Here is a 22,327-nt window from a genome sequence, read left to right on the forward strand (position 1 = left end):
GATGAGATGAGAAGTCAAGGTAGACATACATAGACATCAGGAGAAGTCAAAAAGAAATGTAGACGTCAAGAAGGTGCAGAAAAATAAAGAACAAAGTCAAAGAAGACAAAGCAGAGGAAGCCGAAGACATCGGGAAAGAAGTAGAAGATAAAGAAGAAAGATAAACAATAAAGAAGTAAAAGTAATAAATGGAGATAAAAAGAAGACTAAAAAAACAATGAAATAGTAGAAAAACTCAAGACAAAAAATGAACAGAAAAAGAAAGCAAAAGAGAAGATGAAGTAAAAGTCAAACAATGTGAAGAAGTAAAGTAAAAAACAAAGGACAAAAAATAAATCAAACAAGATGTTGAAAAAGTCAAGAAAGATTTAATAAAAGTTCATCACAATAAAGAAGAAAGGAGAACTCAAGAAAGACAAAGAAGCCAGTGACGACAAACAAGCAGAATAAATCAAGATAAACAAAAAAAAATAAAAAGAGATGAAGATATAAGTGAGACAAAAGTGGAAGAGGAAAAAATTGAGAAAGACAAGTACAAGAGATACAAGTAACAATCAAGAAAAGTTGTAACTAAAAGTCAAAGGAGATGAGAAACCTCAAAAGCTTAAGAGAAAAAAGTAAGTGGGAAATGAAAGTCAGTGTTGAGGAAGACAATGAATCCCATCATTTATTTACTTTACAACTAATTTTGGCAAAAGATTTACAAAATAAAAAAGTGAAATTAAATTGTGTCAAATATTGATAAACAATCAGGAACTTTCCTCTTCGTAATATTACGATACAGTTTCCCTTCAAACTCCATTATTCTACCAAATTACCTGTAGCCGCTATGGGAAGGTTTAGAATGATGGAAGACTAATAATAATCAGCAGAATGTCCTCACCTGTCTCTGATGAAGGGGAATGATATGAGGTCATTGGAGTTTTCGGTGGGAGTTGCCCAGCATTCGCTGATGACCACCTTATATTGGCTCTCCTCGGTTTTTATCCGGATATGAACCGTTATGTCATCAGTGGCCGAGAGTGTAAAGTTTTGGGGGATGGGCTGGTCTCCGATAAAAAGCTGGAATTCCGGTATAAACGTTCCGTCGCCTTCAAGTTTTTCTATTATGGTATAAATTCTGAAGAAAAGATACGTGATATATTTTAGGTAAAAGGAGGCGATAATGAGAGGGAATCAGTTATGACGGTTTCTTTTCTTACTTTTCTTATCTTATATCTCCTCCCACCTGATTATTATTTTTTCTTTTTTTATTGACCGTACTGTTCTGAAGATATTGGACTTTTTATTTAGATCTCACTTTTATTGTCTTTATAAGAGGGTGGGACTCAGAGATATTTTCTGGGAGTGTGTCTCTAGCTGCTCTGCATAATTACCCCATGAGTCACACCCACTAAAGACCATAGAAATGAAATGGAGCCAGGGATGGCTTCTCGAGTGTGCCAGCTGTGGTTATACACTGCCAGTGACATGCATGCTGTAGCACAGAGCATAGCCGCATCCTCCCCTGTGCCATTTCCTATGGATCTGTGGCTCTCCTGCCAGGGATGGCTTCTGGAGTGTGCCAGCTGTGGTTATACACTGCCGGTGACATGCATGCTGTAGCACAGAGCATAGCCGCATCCTCCCCTGTGCCATTTCCTATGGTTCTGTGGCTCTCCTGCCAGGGATGGCTTCTGGACTGTGCCAGCTGTGGTTATACACTGCCAGTGACATGCATACTGCGGCACAGAGCATATTCGCATCCTCCCCTGTGCCATTTCCTATGGATCTGTGGCTCTCACACCAGGGATGGCTTCTGGAGTGTGCCAGCTGTGTGGTTATACACTGCCGGTGACATGCATGCTGTAGCATAGAGCATAGCCACATCCTCTCCTGTGCCATTTCCTATGGATCTGTGGCTCTCCTGCCAGGGATGGCTTCTGGAGTGTGCCAGCTGTGTGGTTATACACTGCCAAGGACATGCATGCTGCGGCACAGCCGCATCCTCTCCTGTGCCATTTCCTATGGATCTGTGGCTCTCCTGCCAGAAATGGCTTCTGGACTGTGTCAGCTGTGTGGTTATACACTGCCGGTGACATGCATGCTGTAGCACAGAGCACAGCCGCATCCTCTCCTGTGCCATTTCCTATGGATCTGTGGCTCTCACACCAGGGATGGCTTCTGGAGTGTGCCAGCTGTGTGGTTATACACTGCCGGTGACATGCATGCTGCGGCACAGAGCATAGCCGCATCCTCCCCTGTGCCATTTCCTATGGATCTGTGGCTCTCACACCAGGGATGGCTTCTGGAGTGTGCCAGCTGTGTGGTTATACACTGCCGGTGACATGCATGCTGTAGCATAGAGCATAGCCACATCCTCTCCTGTGCCATTTCCTATGGATCTGTGGCAATCCTGCCAGGGATGGCTTCTGGAGTGTGCCAGCTGTGTGGTTATACACTGCCGGTGACATGCATCCTGTGGCACAGAGCATAGTCGCATCCCCCCTTGTGCTATTTCCTATGGATCTGTGGTTCTCCTGCCAGGGATGGCTTCTGGAGTGTGCCAGCTGTGTGGTTATACACTGCCAGTGACATGCATGCTGCGGCACAGAGCACAGCCGCATCCTCTCCTGTGTCATTTCCTATGGATCTGTGGCTCTCCTGCCAGGGATGGCTTCTGGACTGTGCCAGCTGTGGTTATCCACTGCCAGTGACATGCATGCTGCAGCACAGAGCATAGCCGCATCCTCCCCGTGCCATTTCCTATGGATCTGTGGCTCTCCTGCCAGGGATGGCTTCTGGACTGTGCCAGCTGTGGTTATCCACTGCCAGTGACAAGCATGCTGCAGCACAGAGCATAGCCGCATCCTCCCCTGTGCCATTTCCTATGGATCTGTGGCTCTCACACCAGGGATGGCTTCTGGAGTGTGCCATGTTGTGAACTATACTTTTTGGCTCCCTCTTGTGGTCACTAGCGGTATGGCTCTTGGATTTTCTTTCCCCAGGTTGGTAGTCACCTGGTTCGTTAGACCCTGGGTGTTCCTATTTAAACTTCCTGGATTCTTAGTCCATTGCCTGGCATCAATATAATCAGTCCTTGTCTGGTTGCTCCTGTCTACTGGTCCTGATTTTTGCAAGATAAGCTAAGTCCTGCTTTCTTATTTTTGTTCATTTGCATTGTTCTGTTTTTTGTCCAGCTTGTTCATAATGTGATTCCTGATTTTGCTGGAAGCTCTAAGGGGGCTGATATTCTCCCCCCACACCGTTAGTCGGTGCGGGGGTTCTTGGATATTCAGCGTGGATATTTTTGTAGGGTTTTTCGCTGACCGCATAAGTCCGTTTTCTATATTTCTGCTATTATATAGTGGGCCTCTCTTTGCTGAATCTAGTTCATACTTACGTTTGTCCTTTCTTCTTACCTCACCGTTATTATTTGTTGGGGGCGTGTCTTTACTTTGGGGTACCTTTCTCTTGAGGCAAGTGAGGTCTGATTTTCTCTGAAAGGGTTAGTTAGTTCTCCGGCTGGCGCGAGACGTCTAGAACCAACGTAGGTACGTTCCCCGGCTGCTATTAGTTGTGGGCTAGGATCAGGTATGCGGTCAGCTCAGTTACCACCTCCCTATGAGCTGGTTTTTTATGTTTGCAAACTTTGCTGAAAACCCTGAGATCCTCTACCATTGGGATCATAACAGTGCCAGCTGTGTGGTTATACACTGCCGGTTTCCTATGGATCTGTGGCAATCCTGCCAGGGATGGCTTCTGGAGTGTGCCAGCTGTGTGGTTATACACTGCCAGTGACATGCATGCTGCGGCACAGAGCATAGCCGCATCCTCCCCTGTGCCATTTCCTATGGATCTGTGGCTCTCCTGCTAGGGATGGCTTCTGGACTGTGCCAGCTGTGGTTATCCACTGCCAGTGACATGCATGCTGCAGCACAGAGCATAGCCGCATCCTCCCCGTGCCATTTCCTATGAATCTGTGACTTTTGACCCAGGAATGGTATTTTGGTTCTGCCCGCTGTGTGACTACACGGAGTGCATCAGCTATTATGGAACATGTAGCTTCCAGAGCTACAAGTGATTTGGACATGTAGGACGATGGACAGAAGCCACACCATTGTACAGAGCAAGTTAGAGGTTGTTTGTGGGAAATAGAGGAGCCCATGGTAATAGTGCCGCTTTGGAATGGTTTTCAGCTTTCTGCCTGGGTTTCCCTCTAATAAGACAATCCACAATATGTTACCCTCCTGCAGGATTGTATCCGCTTGACCACAGGATCTCATTGTGGAACACGCAGCGTATTGAGCTGATGACTCTTGGGTTGACATTTTGAAAGGTCGACGAGAGGTCGATGTACAGAGTTGAGTTCACAACTATATGAGTCTGGTTCTGAAAAGAAAGCCGCACTTCAGAGATAAGAATATTTCTCATATACAGCCATATCATACATGAGTATTCATCAGATACAGAGTGCTCCCCCTAGTGGCCGCTGTGAACTGCCAGAATCCAGCTTTCCATTTACTTTTCATTTAGCTTGTTAATAGGGAAAGGAGAATTTAAAGAAAGCCACGGTGATAAATCAAGATAAGAAGATACACGCACGATTAGAGCCTACTCCACACTCGAAACAGGAAACCATGACGTCCCCTGACCCTGCAGCCAAATAGATACAACTAGCACACTCCAATGTGATGACTCCTCTTTGCATCACATTGGAGTGTGCTAGTTGTATCTATTCCACGTATTAAGGTTTGGGAACCTATATCTATGCACCTCCCCTTTTAGGCTGTGCTGAACATTTTCTATATCCTGCAGCCAAATAGTGACAGAAGTGGTCAGTATGTAACTCAGGATCAGTAATGTAATGTATGTACACAGTGACTGCACAAGCAGAATAGTGAGTGCAGCTCTGGGGTATAATACAGGATGTAACTCAGGATCAGTAATGTAATGTATGTACACAGTGACTGCACAAGCAGAATAGTGAGTGCAGCTCTGGGGTATAATACAGGATGTAACTCAGGATCAGTAATGTAATGTATGTACACAGTGACTGCACAAGCAGAATAGTGAGTGCAGCTCTGGGGTATAATACAGGATGTAACTCAGGATCAGTAATGTAATGTATGTACACAGTGACTGCACCAGCAGAATAGTGAGTGCAGCTCTGGAGTATAATACAGGATGTAACTCAGGATCAGTAATGTAATGTATGTACACAGTTACTGCACCAGCAGAATAGTGAGTGCAGCTCTGGAGTATAATGCAGCGCCCCAGAGTCCTGGTCGTTGCAGTACTGTCGCTCCGCCACTAAGGGGAGTGATGGTACGTCTGATGGCACTGAAGGAGTTCACCTGACCAGGTATCACAGACACACATTACACTTCACACTCCGGCCGCCAGGGGGAGCAAAAGGCCCTATCCACTAGGCCACTCCTCACACTTGGGTAAAACTGGGGGTTGGATAGGAAGTTAGGGAGAAAGTAGCTGGGGAGAGCTCAAGAGAGGACCTGTCAGGGGTGGGATCCTGACAGAGGCCTAGAAACGGACAGATCGTTACGGAGCCATGCCTGTGCCTTACAGCGGCAGACTCCTAAGAAAGGACACGAAGCGAAGCATATTGTGGAGAAGTGAGAAACGAGATCACAGCACAAAGGAGATAGAACCAGAAGGAGTCGTGCCTCAAGATCAGTAACATCCTTCTGAGGCGCGTAGCCGGTGGCCGGAACGCCGAGAAAGTAAGAGACTCCACGCATTACTTTAAACTACGGCAGGGCAGTTGATTATAGGTTGGCTGCTAAATCACCTAATGAAGACAACGGAGGCAATTGTGGGAGAGGGGCGTCTCTAGGGTCCCTATAAAATAACTCCAGGCCTACCCCGTCATATGGGTGCGTCCTATCCATATCATCTGGGGGACGGAGAGAAAGAACAGAGACATACACGACAGTTGTGAGGACTATCCCGTGGTGCTCAGCAGGGAAGTACTACAACACACAGGCGCTAGTAGGAAGGACACTGATTTCCACCTGTAAAAGGGAACTCTGGATGTGCCTTCGGACCGGCCGGATTCAGCCAGCCCTGTTAGCAGTGCTCTGGATTGCGGATGCCAAAGCCTTCAGTAAAGAGGTAAAGAGACAGCAACCCTGTGTCCTCGTTATTTACTGCGACCTACACCACCACCGACACCTTTTATTGGGCGCCCCTTAGCAGGACCACGGACCGGGTCGAGCCACCGTGACATCCTCAGAACCGATAGACCCGGTACCGAGTACCCTGCCATCCTGCCTCTGGGGGCCGCTCCAACTTGGCGTCACGAACAGGATCTACTTAAGCCTGAAGAATCAGGTCATGTGTGCCTTGGAACTGTGATTGCATTGTGCTTGGACCGTGATTTATTGCACAGACTGTGTATTGCCATTTGCCGCCAAAATCCGCCATCGCCGCGCACGAGGGAAGGAGCCACAGCTTCGTGGGCGGAGCCGGCAAAAAAGAGCGCGGAACAAGAAGACGCGGTGAAGTGCCGATTCCAGGAGAGGAACCCCGACCCTCAGCAGGTTAGCAGGGGGAAGGAACGGCCATGTCTGATTCGGGAGGAGCAGAGGCGGCGGTTGTAGCCGCAGACCCAGAGGCGCCTCCGGTCCCCGCAGTAGACGCAGCCGCGGGCCTTGTACCACCGCCGGTCGCCGCAGAGCTTGCCGCCCCCATCAGCCAGCCGGATACTGCCGCGGCTACAACAGCCATAATGCCCTTCTCTATGCCGTACCTGCCCGGAGCAGGCTGGCTCCCGCGATACTCTGGAGAGTCACATACATTAACTGACTTTAAAGAGGGGATCTGCAGCCTGCTCGAGTTCTATCCCTTGACGGAGCCTCAGAAAGTCCATATGATAACCGGCCAACTCTTTGGGGCGGCTCTGAGAGAAGTGAAGTCCTTGCCCGCCGCGGATAAGAAAACTGCGCAGCAGATCTTTGCAAAGCTTAAAATCACCTTTGACACCCGTACTGCTACAGAAATTAAACTGACGTTCTATGGGTGTAAGCAGAGACTGCAGGATAGCTTACAGGACTATGCCCTTAATCTCCAGGAGGCACTGCGGGCAATCAAACAGAATGACCCAAACAGCATGCAGGATGAGGATAAACTCCTGAAAGAGCGGTTCATCTAGGGGCTCCTGTGCACCCACCAAAGGGCCCAATTGCACTTCCTGGCCATGCAGAATCCAGACCTGACCTTCGCGCAATTCAAAGATAAAGCCATCTAGGCGCTACAGGAGCGACAGCCCAGCCGTGCTGTACTTCCCAGAGGTCAAGCTCTCACGTACCACCAGGAGGTGGCGCCAGATGCACCAATTGCCGCCGAGGCCGATGCCCAGGTCCTGGAGGACGATTCCCCTGCAGGACTATGCCTCCAGATGCAGGAGCTGACCAAGAGCGTTGCTGCCCTAGCCCGGACCGTACAGTCTTTACAGGAGGCCCCCAAGGAGAAGATCCAGCTGGCTTCCAAACCGGAGGATGTCCCCTGGATGCGACAGAGGAGGATTCCGCCGACCAGAGGCAGGGACGACGATCGCTTTCATCGGGACGGAAGACCTATCTGCCGCCGCTGCCAACAGGTGGGCCACCTTGCAAAGTACTGTCATTTAAACGAGCATCCCCTGGGGCAGAGGGCCAACCCCCAGGAGTAGGACGATCGGGCCCGCAAAACTGGAGAGCCAAATACATTGGCGAGCGACCAGTTCTTCCTATTGTGATCGACGGTATCCCCATGAACGCGTTGCTGGACACCGGTTCTCAGGTGATGACTATGCCTTATGTACTTTATAAACGTTATTGGGAGGACACCGATATTACTCGTGGCCCCGATGATGATTTCACCATAATAGCCAGTAATTGTCAGCCGTTGCCACAAGTGGGGTATAAGGAGGTCACCATCAAAGTGGGGCGGGTAGAATTGAAGGCCCAAGGGATTGTAATTGTTGATATTGGCCGCCGTGAATGTAATCCCATGATGACCATTGGTACTAATGTCATAGAAAATTGTCTTGCAGAAGTTATTGTCCTGTTACAGCAGGTAGCAGAAACAACTGGCTACAGTGAACAACGTGCCCTGCAGAAAGAAATCAGGGCTCAGATGCAGAGACAGCAGGTGGAGCTGACTGGTGGTGAAATTGGTCGTGTCACAGTGAGTGATTCAAACCCCATTGCGATACCCCCCAGGAGTGAAATGTTAATATGGTGTCGGGCAGCCATAGGCCTCAGGGGTAAAGACTACCAGGCCCTGGTAGAACCCGTATACTCAGATAATAGGCCTACCCTCCTGACAGCCAGAGGGGTGGTTGACGTCCGCAAGGGGAGGGTGCCAGTACGTGTTCTTAACTGTGGGGAGGAGGAGGTCCATCTAACCAAATATGTCACACTTGCTAAACTGTTTACTGTTAATAATAGTGTGATACAGGCACCCGGACCCTTGGTCCCGTCCAATCCGGCGGAGAACAACGGTTCCGCAGGGCAACTGAAAGACTGGTGTCGGGAATTGCACGTGGGCACTGACTCTACCCCATCTCACCTGAAACAGGGGGCCTACGGGGAGGATTATGAGTACGAGCGGGTATTTAGCAAGCACCCCCTAGACTTTGGGCAGGTAAAAGGGATTCAACATCATATCCCCACAGGAGATCATCGACCCATAAAAGAGAGATACCGCCCTGTACCCCCAGCTCATTATCAGTGTGTCAAAGACATGTTGCGAGAGATGAAGGAGGCTGGGGTAGTGAGAGACCGTTGTAGCCCCTGGGCAGCTCCATTAGTCCTCGTTAGGGAGAAAGATGGCACAATGAGGATGTGTGTTGATTATAGGCAGCTAAATCGCATTACACATAAGGACGCATACCCACTGCCCAGGATGGAGGAGTCCCTGGCTGCTTTAAAATCTGCTAACTACTTCTCTACCTTGGATCTCACCAGTGGGTACTGGCAGGTACCCGTGGCAGAGGCGGACAAGGAGAAGACGGCCTTCACGACGCCGATGGGATTATGCAAATTCAACTACATGCCCTTCGGATTGTGCAATGCTCCGGGAATGTTCCAGAGGATGATGCAGTGCTGTCTGGGACACAAGAACTTTGAAACCGTGCTGCTGTATCTGGACGATGTCATTGTCTTCTCCAAGACCTATGAAGACCATCTGAAGCACCTGGCCGAGGTGTTTGAAGCCCTGTCCAACTTTGGCTTAAAGGTGAAACCGTCCAAATGCCATCTGCTAAAACCCAAAGTGCAGTACCTGGGCCATGTGGTGAGTGCAGAAGGAGTGGCCCCAGACCCCGACATGGTTACGGTGATCAAGGACTGGCCGAAGCCCAGCAACCTCCATGAAGTCCGGCAGTTCCTCAGGTTGGTAGGCTATTACAGGAGATTAATCAAGGACTTCACCAAGAAGGCCACGCCATTGCAAGACCTGTTGGTGGGCCAATCCAAGAAGACCAAGGGGAAGAATACCCCATTTGATTGGAACGAGGGACTGGAAGCATCATTCACTTGCTTAAAGTCGGCACTGACGGGAGAAGAGGTACTGGCCTACCCTGAATATGACCAACCGTTTGTGCTGTATACGGATTCCAGCAATGTAGGATTGGGAGCCGTGTTGTCCCAGGTCCAGAAAGGCAAGGAGAGGGTAATCGCTTACGCCAGCAGGAAACTTCGCCCCACGGAAAGGAACCCTGACAACTACAGTTCCTTTAAGCTGGAATTCCTCACCATCGTGTGGGCAGTGACGGAGAGGTTCAAGCACTACCTGGCCTCAGCAAAATTCACCATTTTCACGGATAATAATCCACTGACGCACTTGGACACAGCCAAACTCGGGGCCTTGGAACAGCGGTGGATGGCCCGGCTGTCCAACTACGACTTCACCATCAAGTACCGGGCAGGACGCAAGAATGCGAATGCCGATGCCTTGTCCCGGATGCACAATTTGCCAGAAGCGGGGGAGGACCCGGAGGCAATTGAAGAGGTAGAGCTGCCTGCTTTCCATCGCCCCAAAGCCACTCAGTGCTCCCATCACGTGAAGAACAGGCAAAAGAACAAACAGGATGCCAAGCTGAATCCCCTGCCCCACCACGGATGGGCAGAGACGTCGCGGTCCGTCAGGTGAAAGAGCTCCTGACGCAGGCAGGTTTGCATCCCGGCCCGGATGATACACAGGAAACACAACAGCTGTGGAAGGGGAGAGGCAAACTGTTTATTCACACGGTAAGCTGTGCCGGAGAAGCATCGACCCACGCACTCATGAATTGGTATGGCAGATAGTGGTGCCGAGGCGAGATGCACCAATGGTCCTGGGAGCATACCACGATGGGGCCGGACACTTCGGGTGGAGGAAGTTGTAGAGGCTACTCTGAGGGAGGTTCTATTGGATTGGCATGAAGAGAGCCATCGAGAAGTGGTGTCGGGAGTGTGGTCCATGTAGCCTACGCAGGAAGGACCGTGACAGCCAACAGGATCCCTTGCAGCCCATCATCACCAAACGGCCGCTCGAACTGGTCGCGCTGGATCATGTGAAGCTAACACCTAGCCGGTCAGGCTATATCTACGCTCTTACCATCGTGGATCACTACTCCAGATTCCTGGTGGTTGTACCTGTCAAAGATCTAACGGCCAGGACGGCCGCCAAAACCTTCCAGCAGTACTTCTGTAGGCCCCATGGGTACCCGGAGAAGGTACTGACCGATCAGGGACCAGCATTTGAAGCGGAGGTGTTCCAGGAGTTCTGCAATCTGTACGGGTGTAAGAAGATCAGAACCACACCGTACCATCCCCAAACCAACGGGATGTGTGAAAAGATGAACCAAGTGGTGATCGATTTACTGAAGACCTTGCCTGTAGAGGAACGGAACTTGTGGCCAACAAAGTTGCCTGACCTGGTAGACATGTACAACCACATTCCAGTGAATTCCACCAACTGCACTCCAGCGTACCTGATGCGAGGAAGATCTAGCAAGTTACCCGTTGATCTGTACATGAGGGTCCTAACCCCCGAAGATACCTTGCCGGATGCAGATTGGGATACAGAGAGGCAGCAAAGGTACCGCAAAGTACAGGAATGCGTGGAAAGAAGTCTCGCCCAGGCCAGACAGAAACAAGAAAGAGACTACAACCAGCATGCTCCTGCGATTCCCTTGTCACCCGGTGAGCAAGTACTCAAACGGAAGAGGAGGCTACACAAACTTGATGACCAATGGGAAGCGGAACTGTATACCATCCTGCCATCCGATTTCGACAACACGAAGGTCTGTCTCATCAGCAAAGATGGAGGGGAAACCTCAATGGCAATATCCAGAGACCACCTTAAAATATGCCCTGATAAGTTGAGAGAGAGGGAAACAGATCCAGGAACCTCTCCACCTGTAGAAGAGGAGAAGATGATACACACTGTTCTTGGCGATTTTCCCCAGTCTTGGACTCAAATAAATCAGGCCATCGTGGTACCTGTCCTAACGTTTCATCAACCGAACCCACCAGAACTAAATGTGGTGCCAGATCATTCGGGCCTGCAATCTCAGCAGACCCCACCAGAGGATGCCATGCCAACCGTTGAACCGGCAAGTCCTCCCTCTGCTATCGGCGAATCTGCCGTACCCACTATTGGTAGCAGCAGCCCTGAGAGCTCCAGCATGCTAGTGCTACCCAGACTCACTAGAAGCGTAGCTAGAAGACAGTGCACTACACCAGCGGTAGCAAGCATAGCGGGCCCTGTTAGGCTAATAGCAACCCCTGCACTGCGGAGGTCTACACGTAGCACCAAGAATCAAACTCCACTTCGCTACAAAACTTGGAGATATTAACGAAGGTTGCTATTTGGTTGAAAATGTTTGTGTAAATATCTTTGTTACAGGTTTAAAAATGGACAATGGAGTAATGGACAGTGAATTGCTCCAAAACTTTCAGAAGGGACCCCTTTGTTTACCCGGGGTCCCTGCTGTTTCAAAGTTACAACCACCGAACTGAGAGTCATAAACTGTGCATGACCAAACTTTCGCAATGTTCAAGTGTTCTCACCTCCCATAAAGGGAAGCACTGTTAAATTTACTTGTTTACTGCATTTTAAAATTTTGTATGTCTTTTGTTAACATGTATTGTTGTTCTTCTTTTCCCAGTCCGGGAGTACTGGATTTAACCGGGGGGGAGTGCAGCGCCCCAGAGTCCTGGTCATTGCAGTACTGTCGCTCCGCCACTAAGGGGAGTGATGGTATGTCTGATGGCACTAAAGGAGTTCACCTGACCAGGTATCACAGACACACATTACACTTCACACTCCGGCCGCCAAGGGGAGCAAAAGGCCCTATCCACTAGGCCACTCCTCACACTTGGGTAAAACTGGGGGTTGGATAGGAAGTTAGGGAGAAAGTAGCTGGGAAGAGCTTGAGAGAGGATCTGTCAGGGGTGGGATCCTGACAGAGGCCTAGAAAAGGACAGATGGTTACGGAGCCGTGCCTGTGCCTTACAGCGGCAGACTGCTAAGAAAGGACATGAAGCAAAGCATATTGTGGAGAAGTGAGAAACGGGATCACAGCACAAAGGAGATAGAACCAGAAGGAGTTGTGCCTAAAGATCAGCAACATCCTTCTGAGGCACGAAGCCGGCGGCCGGAACGCCGAGAAAGTAAGAGACTCCACGCATTACTTTAAACTACGGCAGGGCAGTTAATTATAGGTTGGCTGTCTCACCTTTACACCTAACAAAGACAACGGAGGCAATTGTGGGAGAGGGGCGCCTCTAGGGTCCCTATAAGATAACTCCAGGCCTACCCCGTCATACGGGTGCGTCCTATCCATATCTGGGGGACGGAGAGAGAGAACAGAAACAGACACAACAGTTGTGAGGACTATCCCATGGTGCTCAGCAGGGAAGTACTACAACACACAGGCGCTGGTAGGAAGGACACTGATTTCCACCTGTAAAAGGGAACTCTGGATGTGACTTCGGACCGGCCGGTCTCAGCCAGCCCTGTTAGCAGTGCTCTGGATTGCGGATGCCGAAGCCTTCAGTAAAAAGGTAAAGAGACTGCAACCCCACCGTGACATCCCCAGAACCGATAGACCCGATACCGAGTACCCCGCCGTCCTGCGTCTGGGGGCCGCTCCAATAATATAGGATGTAACTCAGGATCAGTAATGTAATGTATGTATACAGTGACTGCACCAGCAGAATAGTGAGTGCAGCTCTGGAGTATAATATAGGATGTAACTCAGGATCAGTAATGTAATGTATGTACACAGTGACTGCACCAGCAGAATAGTGAGCGCAGCTCTGGGGTATAATACAGGATGTAACTCAGGATCAGTAATGTAATGTATGTACACAGTGACTGCACCAGCTGAATAGTGAGTGCAGCTCTGGGGTATAATACAGGAGGTAACTCAGGATCAGTAATGTAATGTATGTATACAGTGACTGCACCAGCAGAATAGTGAGTGCAGCTCTGGAGTATAATATAGGATGTAACTCAGGATCAGTAATGTAATGTATGTACACAGTGACTGCACCAGCAGAATAGTGAGTGCAGCTCTGGGGTATAATACAGGATATAACTCAGGATCAGTAATGTATGTACACAGTTACTACACCAGCAGAATAGTGAGTGCAGCTCTGGGATATAATACAGGATGTAACTCAGGATCAGTAATGTAATGTATGTACACAGTGACTGCACCAGCAGAATAGTGAGTGCAGCTCTGGGGTATAATACAGGAGGTAACTCAGGATCAGTAATGTAATGTATGTACACAGTGACTATCTTTTGTGATACATTGCTGCCATTTATGTCATCACTTAGTGGATTAGTTCTTATTCCTACGTGTTGATAACATGGCTGCACTCACGCTCTGTACATCAGTGTTGCAGTTTTTCCATCCGGCTTCTATGTAGATGGCGGTGTCAGTGCTGCAGTTTACGGAACATTCCGGACTCCCGAGAAACAGAGAGTGAGCGGCGATGGACATCATCTTCAGAAAGGCCTTTTCTATAGAGATCCCGATCTTCTCTGTCTTACAGATGACCGTGCTCGCATCTTTCAGCGTGAGGCCGGGGGGCTTCAGAGTGGTGGTCTTTGTGCTCGGGGGTGACGGCGTCATATTGGCGGATCCTAGGATGACGTAACTTTGTAAATTACTGGGAATCAGAGAAGGAGTGAAGCTCATCTCACTGGCTTTGTCCTGCTCTCACAGCTGCAGCTTGTTGCAGTGTTTCAGCCTTATTCAGGATTGTCTACACTGACACACTGCAACAAAACCCTGCTGTGTAAGAAAAAGTAGATATATTTGTTTTCAGCCAATACGTACCGACATTTGCCCCAACTATGGGAAAAGAGCAAGAAATCTCCCGGCTCGTGGTCGGTCCCGTTGACACGGGGGCAGCGGTGATTATTTTTACACTGGCGGTGGGCGGCAGCGCTGATTTCAGCTGGGAGGCTGTGCTGATCCCGGGTGCACTGATTTTTGCAGTGGAGCTTGTAATAGCACTGAAGTTGCCGGCCGCGGTCTTGTGACTTGTAGGGAGCACTGGAGCCGGAGGAGCTGAGTTCACTGCATGCACTGGTGTGCTCTGTACAGACTGCGCCGGACTGGGACCCCCAGAAACATTTGCACTGGGAGTAATGGGAGTTACTGGAGAGGAAAGTTGCTGAAATCCGTAGTTAATTTTGGAGCCATTTTCGGTGGTCGGGTGTCCTGGATGTGGGGTGGTCACAGGATGTGCAGTGTTTACAGGACTCACAGACGGTCCTCCAGTTGTGGGGTCTTCTCCGCTCACAGGGGATAATGAGGGACCGATGTGTCCTGCAAAAGTGGTGGAAACAGAAAACTCGACTTAGGCTCTGATCATACAGAGTTTCCTGGGGCATGTGTAACGCATTCATCTGGTCAAGCTGTTTCAGGAAACAATCCTTCTTTGCAAAGTTTTTGGAGGAGTTTTTTTGTCTCCTGAAGCAGTTATAAAGAGTTTTTCAAGAGTTTTTGCAACGTTTTTTTCCTGAAGCATTTTTTTGCAGCCTTTTGATTGGGCTGGGCTTAGTTTCAAGTGCTTTTAATCAGGCTATGTGAAGACGGAGTCCTGATGCGGAAAAAAAAAATTCAATAGGCTGAACATATAATATGCCCTATAGTAAGAAAATAAAAAATTTGATGGGAGTGGTTCTTTAAGTCCGTCATGTGACAAATACCGTTTGCAGCACAACTGATTGTGGTTCTGGCTCTGTATTGCTGTGCTGATTGTGATTCTTATTACTTCAGTATTCATGTACTGATGGTGATTCTGGTTCTGCATTGCTGTACTGATGGTGATTCTAGTTCTGCATTGCTGTACTGATGGTGATTCTAGTTCTGCGTTGCTGTACTGATGGTGATTCTAGTTCTGTATTGCTGTACTTAGGGTGATTCTGGTTCTGTATTGCTGTACTGATGGTGATTCTAGTTCTGTATTGCTGTACTGATGGTGGTTCTGGTTCTGTATTGCTGTACTGATGGTGATTCTAGCTCTGTATTGCTGTACTGATGGTGGTTCTGGTTCTGTATTGCAGTACTGATTGTGATTCTGATTACTTCAGTATTCATGTACTGAATGTGGTTCTGGTTCTGTATTGCTGTACTGATGGTGATTCTAGTTCTGTATTGCTGTACTGATGGTGATTCTGGTTCTGTATTGCTGTACTGATGGTAATTCTGGTGATTTCACTATTCATGTTCTGATGATGGTTCTTGTGTCTGGTAATGTATTCATGTAGTGATGGTGGTTTTGATGCTGTATTAATTTCGAGTGTTTTCCATCAGGAGCCACTTCTAAGGCTATGTGAAGACGGAGTCATTTTCCAGACCTTTCGTAGTAGAATCTCCAAGTTTTTGAGGAGTTTTAAGATTTTGAGAATTTCTGCTCAGTTTCTGTTTCAGAAACCTCTAAAAAAAACTAGCCAAATAAGTGACAAGCACTTTTGTTTCACCTACCAAGCGTTATTTGTAACCCTGAAGCTTTAAAAAAGTGCAAGAGAAGAGGCTGAACATATGAGTGGATTTACATTATATGCACAGGCAGTTTATAAATTAGATTTTGGAGCAGAAACTGGTTATCTGCATGCAACATCTTTTTCAGGCGGATTCTGTCAGGAATCCATCAGAAAAAGTCCTGCAAAAAATGAACTTAATGCATCGCAATGTAAAAGCAACCTGTTCAGTCTGTTATTTCTTTTAACTCCTTCAGGGTAAAACGAAGTGACAACTTAATTCTTCTTATTCTTTCTTAATAGAAGATATGTGAAAAAAAGATGCCAGTGGCGGACCCTCCTCGAAAACGAGCACAAAATTTCTGGCAGACCCTCTTTAGAAAAAAAGAAAGTTGCCGGTTCTTCCTGAAGGAACCTTGTGAAGAAGACTCCAACGGGGGATTAAAGACACCATGTGCACATAGTCACTGAGCAGAAACTCTCCAAATCCTTCTCCAGATCTCAAAACTCAGCAAAAACTTGGAGTTTCTGCTCAGTGGCTGTGCGCATGCAGAGTTTTTCAAGGAGGTTTTGGAACAGAAACCTAGAGAAAACTGAGAGGAAAGTCTTACTCAAAAGTTCAAAACTCCTCAAAAACTTTGAGGTTCTGCTCAGTTGCCTCTAAATCAACAAAGAGACTCCATTTGCACAAAGCCTATCAATAGAAATTAGTAAGAAGAGTTTTTCAGGGGTTTTTGAGCGATTTTTCAGACGTGTTTTGTAGCTGACTCACTCCAAAAGACTCCTCGAAAAAAAACTCCATGTGCTCAAACACTTGAAACATTTTTATCCTGGAGAGTAATTGAAAAAAACCTTGTGGAAAAAAAAAATAAAAAAATGTGCATATCATTTTTTTAGGGGATCCTGATGAAATATGCTCCAGACTAGTAAGAGCCCAATTAAAAAGCTGCAAAAGACGTTCAAGGAAAAAAAAAAAAAACTCCAGAAAATTAGAAACTTCTCCAAAAAATGAATTTTTCCTGAAGAATTTGCCAAATCAAAAACTCTTCAGTTTTATCTAAAATTCCATAATGAATCTTTCAGGTGTTTCTTTTTCAGCTTCATAGTTATATCTGTAGCATAAAGTATTGACTGACAACCAATATGGCTGCCATTACGGCATCCAGATGGGTTGTCAGAGAGGTTCTTCAGCTTTGCCAGTGTCCTGAATGATACGTTTTCCTAATTTTACCAGGATTATGGAACCGGGAGATGTATCAGAGCGATTAGTCAGTTGGCAAGATTTATGGGAATGGCGGCAATATTGGTTGTAAAGGAAGAGAGTTTATATCTTACCAACGCTGGAGGAATCAGGGCTCGCTGAAGTCGTGGTTACACCTGTAAAATATTACCAGACACTGCACTAATTGTAATCACTTTTAGCTTTTTTTGTATTCCCGCTGCACCCCTGAATATTCCACTTTTTGTATTTTTTAAATCCGCCATACGGTTCCAGAGATATCGGCCTTCTTTCAATTCTTAAAGTTTTAACCAATGGGGGTGTGTCTCACAGGATCCTCAGGGGTGTGTCTTTATGCTGCTCTGCATAATTACCCTGTGAGCAACGCCTTCATGTAAAGATCATAAATATTAGCACCAAACAAAAAGGCTCATATCTCTGGAACAGTATGGCGGATTTAAAAAATACAAAAAGTAGACGATTGAGGGGAACAGCGGGAATAAAATAAGAGCAAAAAATACCCACTTTTGAACCAATGATAGGTCTTCTTTAAAGGGACTATGTCATCAGAAAATGACCTATTTAAATTAGGTTTTTGAGTTGACATTTTTTATTATTATTATTATTTTCATTTTTTTTACATATCACAATCCTTATTAAAAAATAAAAATCAAGAATCTTACTATTCTCACGCAGACAACTGGAGCTATTATAGACTGTAACTTCCTGTGGTTTCAGGAAACGCACATGTACATTAGCCACAGTGTACAGACTCTGACCCTATATTTTCAAGCATCTAATGAGCGTGTGCAAAGATCTTTGTGAAGGGAAACGTAGCAGAGTTAGGTGTGACATCGCCTATTGTGGTGAATGCTGTGTTATCAGCGATCTATAGAGGTGTTACCTGTCTGTGATGATAAGGAACCTGCTGAAAAGTTTCCTGAAAGGACAGGAAGTAGAAGTCTAAAATAACCCTAGTGGCCAGCGTGAAAACAGCAAGATTACTAAAAATAAAGAATCAAAAAGGAGGATTTTTTGCCTGTGAACTTCTGTTTAGATAAGCTATGCAGATAGGACCTGGCAGCTTCTTATCACCATAATCTTACTGAAATTTATTATTAAGGTACCAGAATTGGTAGAACATTAATTCTGAAGATCTACTGCTAATCTATGTCCAATTTAAAGTGGATCGGCACCTTCTAATTCTATTATTCAAGCCCAACATTAGTGCTGATTAATAGGTTATTTCTACATTTGGCAACGCTCAATTTTTATTTACACAGAGCTCCAATTCCCCAGTATAAAGCTAAAATAAAAGTATCACATTCTGGCCACTAGAGGGAGCTTAGGAGCTTACTGATTACATCTCGGCTCCCTCTAGTGGTGACTATAGGAAGGGAAAATTTTATCATTAACCTTTGTTTCTTTTTGAAACTCTGTATGAGAGAAAAATGGAGATCCGGCCACTATAAAAATGTATCAAGAAATGTTTTTCAACACAGAATAATCTACATGTTTAGAAAAAAAAATTGTGATGAAAAGTGGTAATTCTTCCTCATATACCGTAAGCACCTAGGAGAGTTCTCTCACCCTCACAGTTCCTCCCAGGCCTGCTGGGGTCTTTATCTACAAAGGATGGGTGGCATTGGCAGGTGTATGACCCGTCCAGGTTCTTGCAGTTTGCATATAAGTGGCAGTCATTATCCGCAGGTGACAGGCACTCATTTAAATCTGCAAATAAGATAAAAGAATAGAACAAGTTGTTGTGATTTTATTTCCCAGCATGCTTTGCCTTTATGTACAATGATAGATGCTGTGGAGGTAACTACACAAGTCACCACTAGAGGGAGACTGTGCACGGTCCTAGGACTGTCACTATTACGGAGGTGCGTGCAGGTAACATGTCTGTGGGTAATTCCCAAAATTTGCATCTCTGTTCTCGGACAATTTTATGACCAGATCCTACCCTGTAAGTGAACGAGTCTTCACCCATAAGATAAGAGTTTAGGGCTGGGGGCTGGTTGGCTGGGTGAGAGGCGTCTGATGGGGGTCGAGGGGCAATTCTTATCCTTGACTTATAAGTTAGTTACCTCCAGCAGATGGCACTAGAGAGAAAGCTATTCAGCTCTGGAGGAGTCGTAATATTCATGGGTACGTATGTATGTTATGTATGTGTGCTGTGTGTGTAAATTATGTGTGTGTGCTGTGTGTGTATATTATGTGCCTATGTGTATAATATGTATGCTGTGTGTGTGTGTAATGTATATGCTATGTATGTGTGTGTGCGTGTTATGTATGTGTGTATGTGCGCATGTGTAATGTGTATATTATGTATGTGTGGTGTGCTATGTGTGTACATTATGTGTCTATGTGTATAATATATATGTTATGTATGTGTGTATGTGCATGTTATACATGTATGTTATGTATGTGTGTGCATGTGTAATGTATATGCTATGTATGTGTGTGTGCATGTTATGTGTGTGTGTATGTGCGTGTGTGTAATGTGTATATTATGTATGTGTGGTGTGTTATGTGTGTATATTATGTGTGTGTAATATATCATAAAGCACAGAAGGTTAGAGTTGGAAGGGACCTCCAGGGTCATCGTAAACCACCTCAGACAGATGTCTGTCCAGCCTCTGTTTGAAGACTTTCATTGAAGGAGAACTCACCACCTCTCGTGGCCGCCTGTTCCACTCATTGATCACCCTCAGTGTCAAAAAGTTTTTTCTAATATCTAATCTGTGTCTCCTCCCTTTCAGTTTCATCCCTTTGCTTCTCGTGTTTCCATGTGCAAATGAGAATAATGATGATCCCTCTACACTGTGACAGCCCATATATGTTATATGTGCATGTATAATGTGTATGCTCTGTATGTGTGTTCATGTTATGTCTGTTATGTTTGAATGTGTATGTTATGTATGTTTGTACTGTGAGTGTTATGTGTGTGTAACATGTATTTTATGTATTATGTGTGTGCATGTTATCTATGTCTCTGTGTTGAAGGGTTTCTGAAGGATGTTATTCTGGATTATCTCAATGAGAATAACTGTGTAACTCCATACCAGCATGGGTTTATGAGAAATCGCTCCTGTCAAACCATTCTAATCAGTTTTTATGAAGAGGTAAGCTATAGGCTGGACCACGGCGAGTCATTGGACGTGGTATGTCTCGATTTTTCCAAAGCGTTTGATACCGTGCCGCACAAGAGGTTGGTACACAAAATGAGAAGGCTTGGTCTGGGGGAAAATGTGTGTAAATGGGTTAGTAACTGGCTTAGTGATAGAAAGCAGAGGGTGGTTATAAATGGCATAGTCTCTAACTGGATCGCTGTGACCAGTGGGGTACCGCAGGGGTCGGTATTGGGACCTGTTCTCTTCAACATATTCATTAATGATCTGGTAGAAGGTTTACACAGTAAAATATTGATATTTGCAGATGATACAAAACTATGTAAAGCAGTTAATACAAGAGAAGATAGTATTCTGCTACAGATGGATCTGGATAAGTTGGAAACTTGGGCTGAAAGGTGGCAGATGAGGTTTAACAATGATAAATGTAAGGTTATACACATGGGAAGAAGGAATCAATATCACCATTACACACTGAACCGGAAACCACTGGGTAAATCTGACAGGGAGAAGGACTTGGGGATCCTAGTTAATGATAAACTTACCTGGAGCAGCCAGTGCCAGGCAGCAGCTGCCAAGGCAAACAGGATCATGGGGTGCATTAAAAGAGGTCTGGATACACATGATGAGAGCATTATACTGCCTCTGTACAAATCCCTAGTTAGACCGCACATGGAGTACTGTGTCCAGTTTTGGGCACCGGTGCTCAGGAAGGATATAATGGAACTAGAGCGAGTACAAAGGAGGGCAACAAAATTAATAAAGGGGATGGGAGAACTACAATACCCAGATAGATTAGCGAAATTAGGATTATTTACTCTAGAAAAAAGACGAATGAGGGGCGATCTAATAACCATGTATATGTATATAAGGGGACAATACTAATATCTTGCTGAGGATCTGTTTATACCAAGGAAGGTGACGGGCACAAGGGGGCATTCTTTGCGTCTGGAGGAGAGAAGGTTTTTCCACCAAAATAGAAGAGGATTCTTTACTGTTAGGGCAGTGAGAATCTGGAATTGCTTGCCTGAGGAGGTGGTGATGGCGAACTCAGTTGAGGGGTTCAAGAGAGGCCTGGATGTCTTCCTGGAGCAGAACAATATTGTATCATACAATTATTAGGTTCTGTAGAAGGATGTAGATCTGGGGATTTATTATGATGGAATATAGGAATATAGGCTGAACTGGATGGACAAATGTCTTTTTTCGGCCTTACTAACTATGTTACTATGTAATGTCTATGCATGCTTGCATTATATGTATTTGTGATGTGTGCCAGTGTGTGTGTGCATGGTACATATACCGTATATTATGTGTGAGAGTGTGTGTGTTATATGTATTTTTGTTCTGTGTTTCACTGGGTGTTGTGTGCATTTATGTTTCAGTTATGAGTATGTATGGTTTGTGTTAGTGTGTGTGTGTATGTTATGTATTTTGCTTGAGTTATGTGTAAATGTGCTGTGTGTTTCACTGGGTGTTGTGTGTATTTATGCTATTTATGTATATTATTATTATTTATTTATTTATATAGCACCATTAATTCCATGGTGCTGTACATGAGAAGGGGTTACATCAACATAAAAGTATCACTTACAGTAAACAAAACTAACAATGACAGACTGATACAGAGGGGTGAGGACCCTGCCCTTGCGGGCTTATATTCTACAGGATGGGGAGGGAGACAGTAGGTCGGGGGTTGCAGTAGCTCCGATGGTGTTGAGGTGGCCGTGTGGTCATTACAGGTTGTAAGCTTCTTAGAAGAGGAGGGTTTTCAGGTTTCTTTTGAAGGATCCAAATGTGGTGGATAACCGGATGTGTTGGGGCACAGAATTCCAGAGGATGGGGGATATTCGGGAGAAGTCTTGGAGGCGATTGGGTGAGGAGCGGATAAGCGTGGAGAAGAGAAGGAGGTCTTGGGAGGACCGGAGATTACGTGAGGGAAGATATTGAGAGATTAGTGTGGAAATATACAAAGGAGAAAGGTTATGGATGGCTTTGTAGG

General features: G+C 46.2%; 1 protein-coding gene across 2 annotated transcripts in view; it reads right to left on the reverse strand.

The window, feature by feature from the left end:
• The window catches only part of UMODL1 (uromodulin like 1), a 90,004-nt gene that overhangs the window by 13,029 nt on the left and 54,648 nt on the right, over window positions 1–22,327 (reverse strand). For both annotated transcript variants that reach the window (XM_077293824.1, XM_077293823.1), the window contains exons 11-16: window positions 18,782–18,922; window positions 17,308–17,349; window positions 14,321–14,815; window positions 13,862–14,124; window positions 4,226–4,371; window positions 884–1,120 (exon numbers count right to left, since the gene is read on the reverse strand). In XM_077293824.1, coding sequence (XP_077149939.1) covers window positions 884–1,120; window positions 4,226–4,371; window positions 13,862–14,124; window positions 14,321–14,815; window positions 17,308–17,349; window positions 18,782–18,922 — 1,324 coding nt within the window. The remainder of the gene's footprint in view (window positions 1–883; window positions 1,121–4,225; window positions 4,372–13,861; window positions 14,125–14,320; window positions 14,816–17,307; window positions 17,350–18,781; window positions 18,923–22,327) is intronic.

Source organism: Ranitomeya variabilis, chromosome 3, assembly GCF_051348905.1.
Source record: "Ranitomeya variabilis isolate aRanVar5 chromosome 3, aRanVar5.hap1, whole genome shotgun sequence".
Taxonomy (NCBI): Eukaryota; Metazoa; Chordata; class Amphibia; order Anura; family Dendrobatidae; genus Ranitomeya; species Ranitomeya variabilis.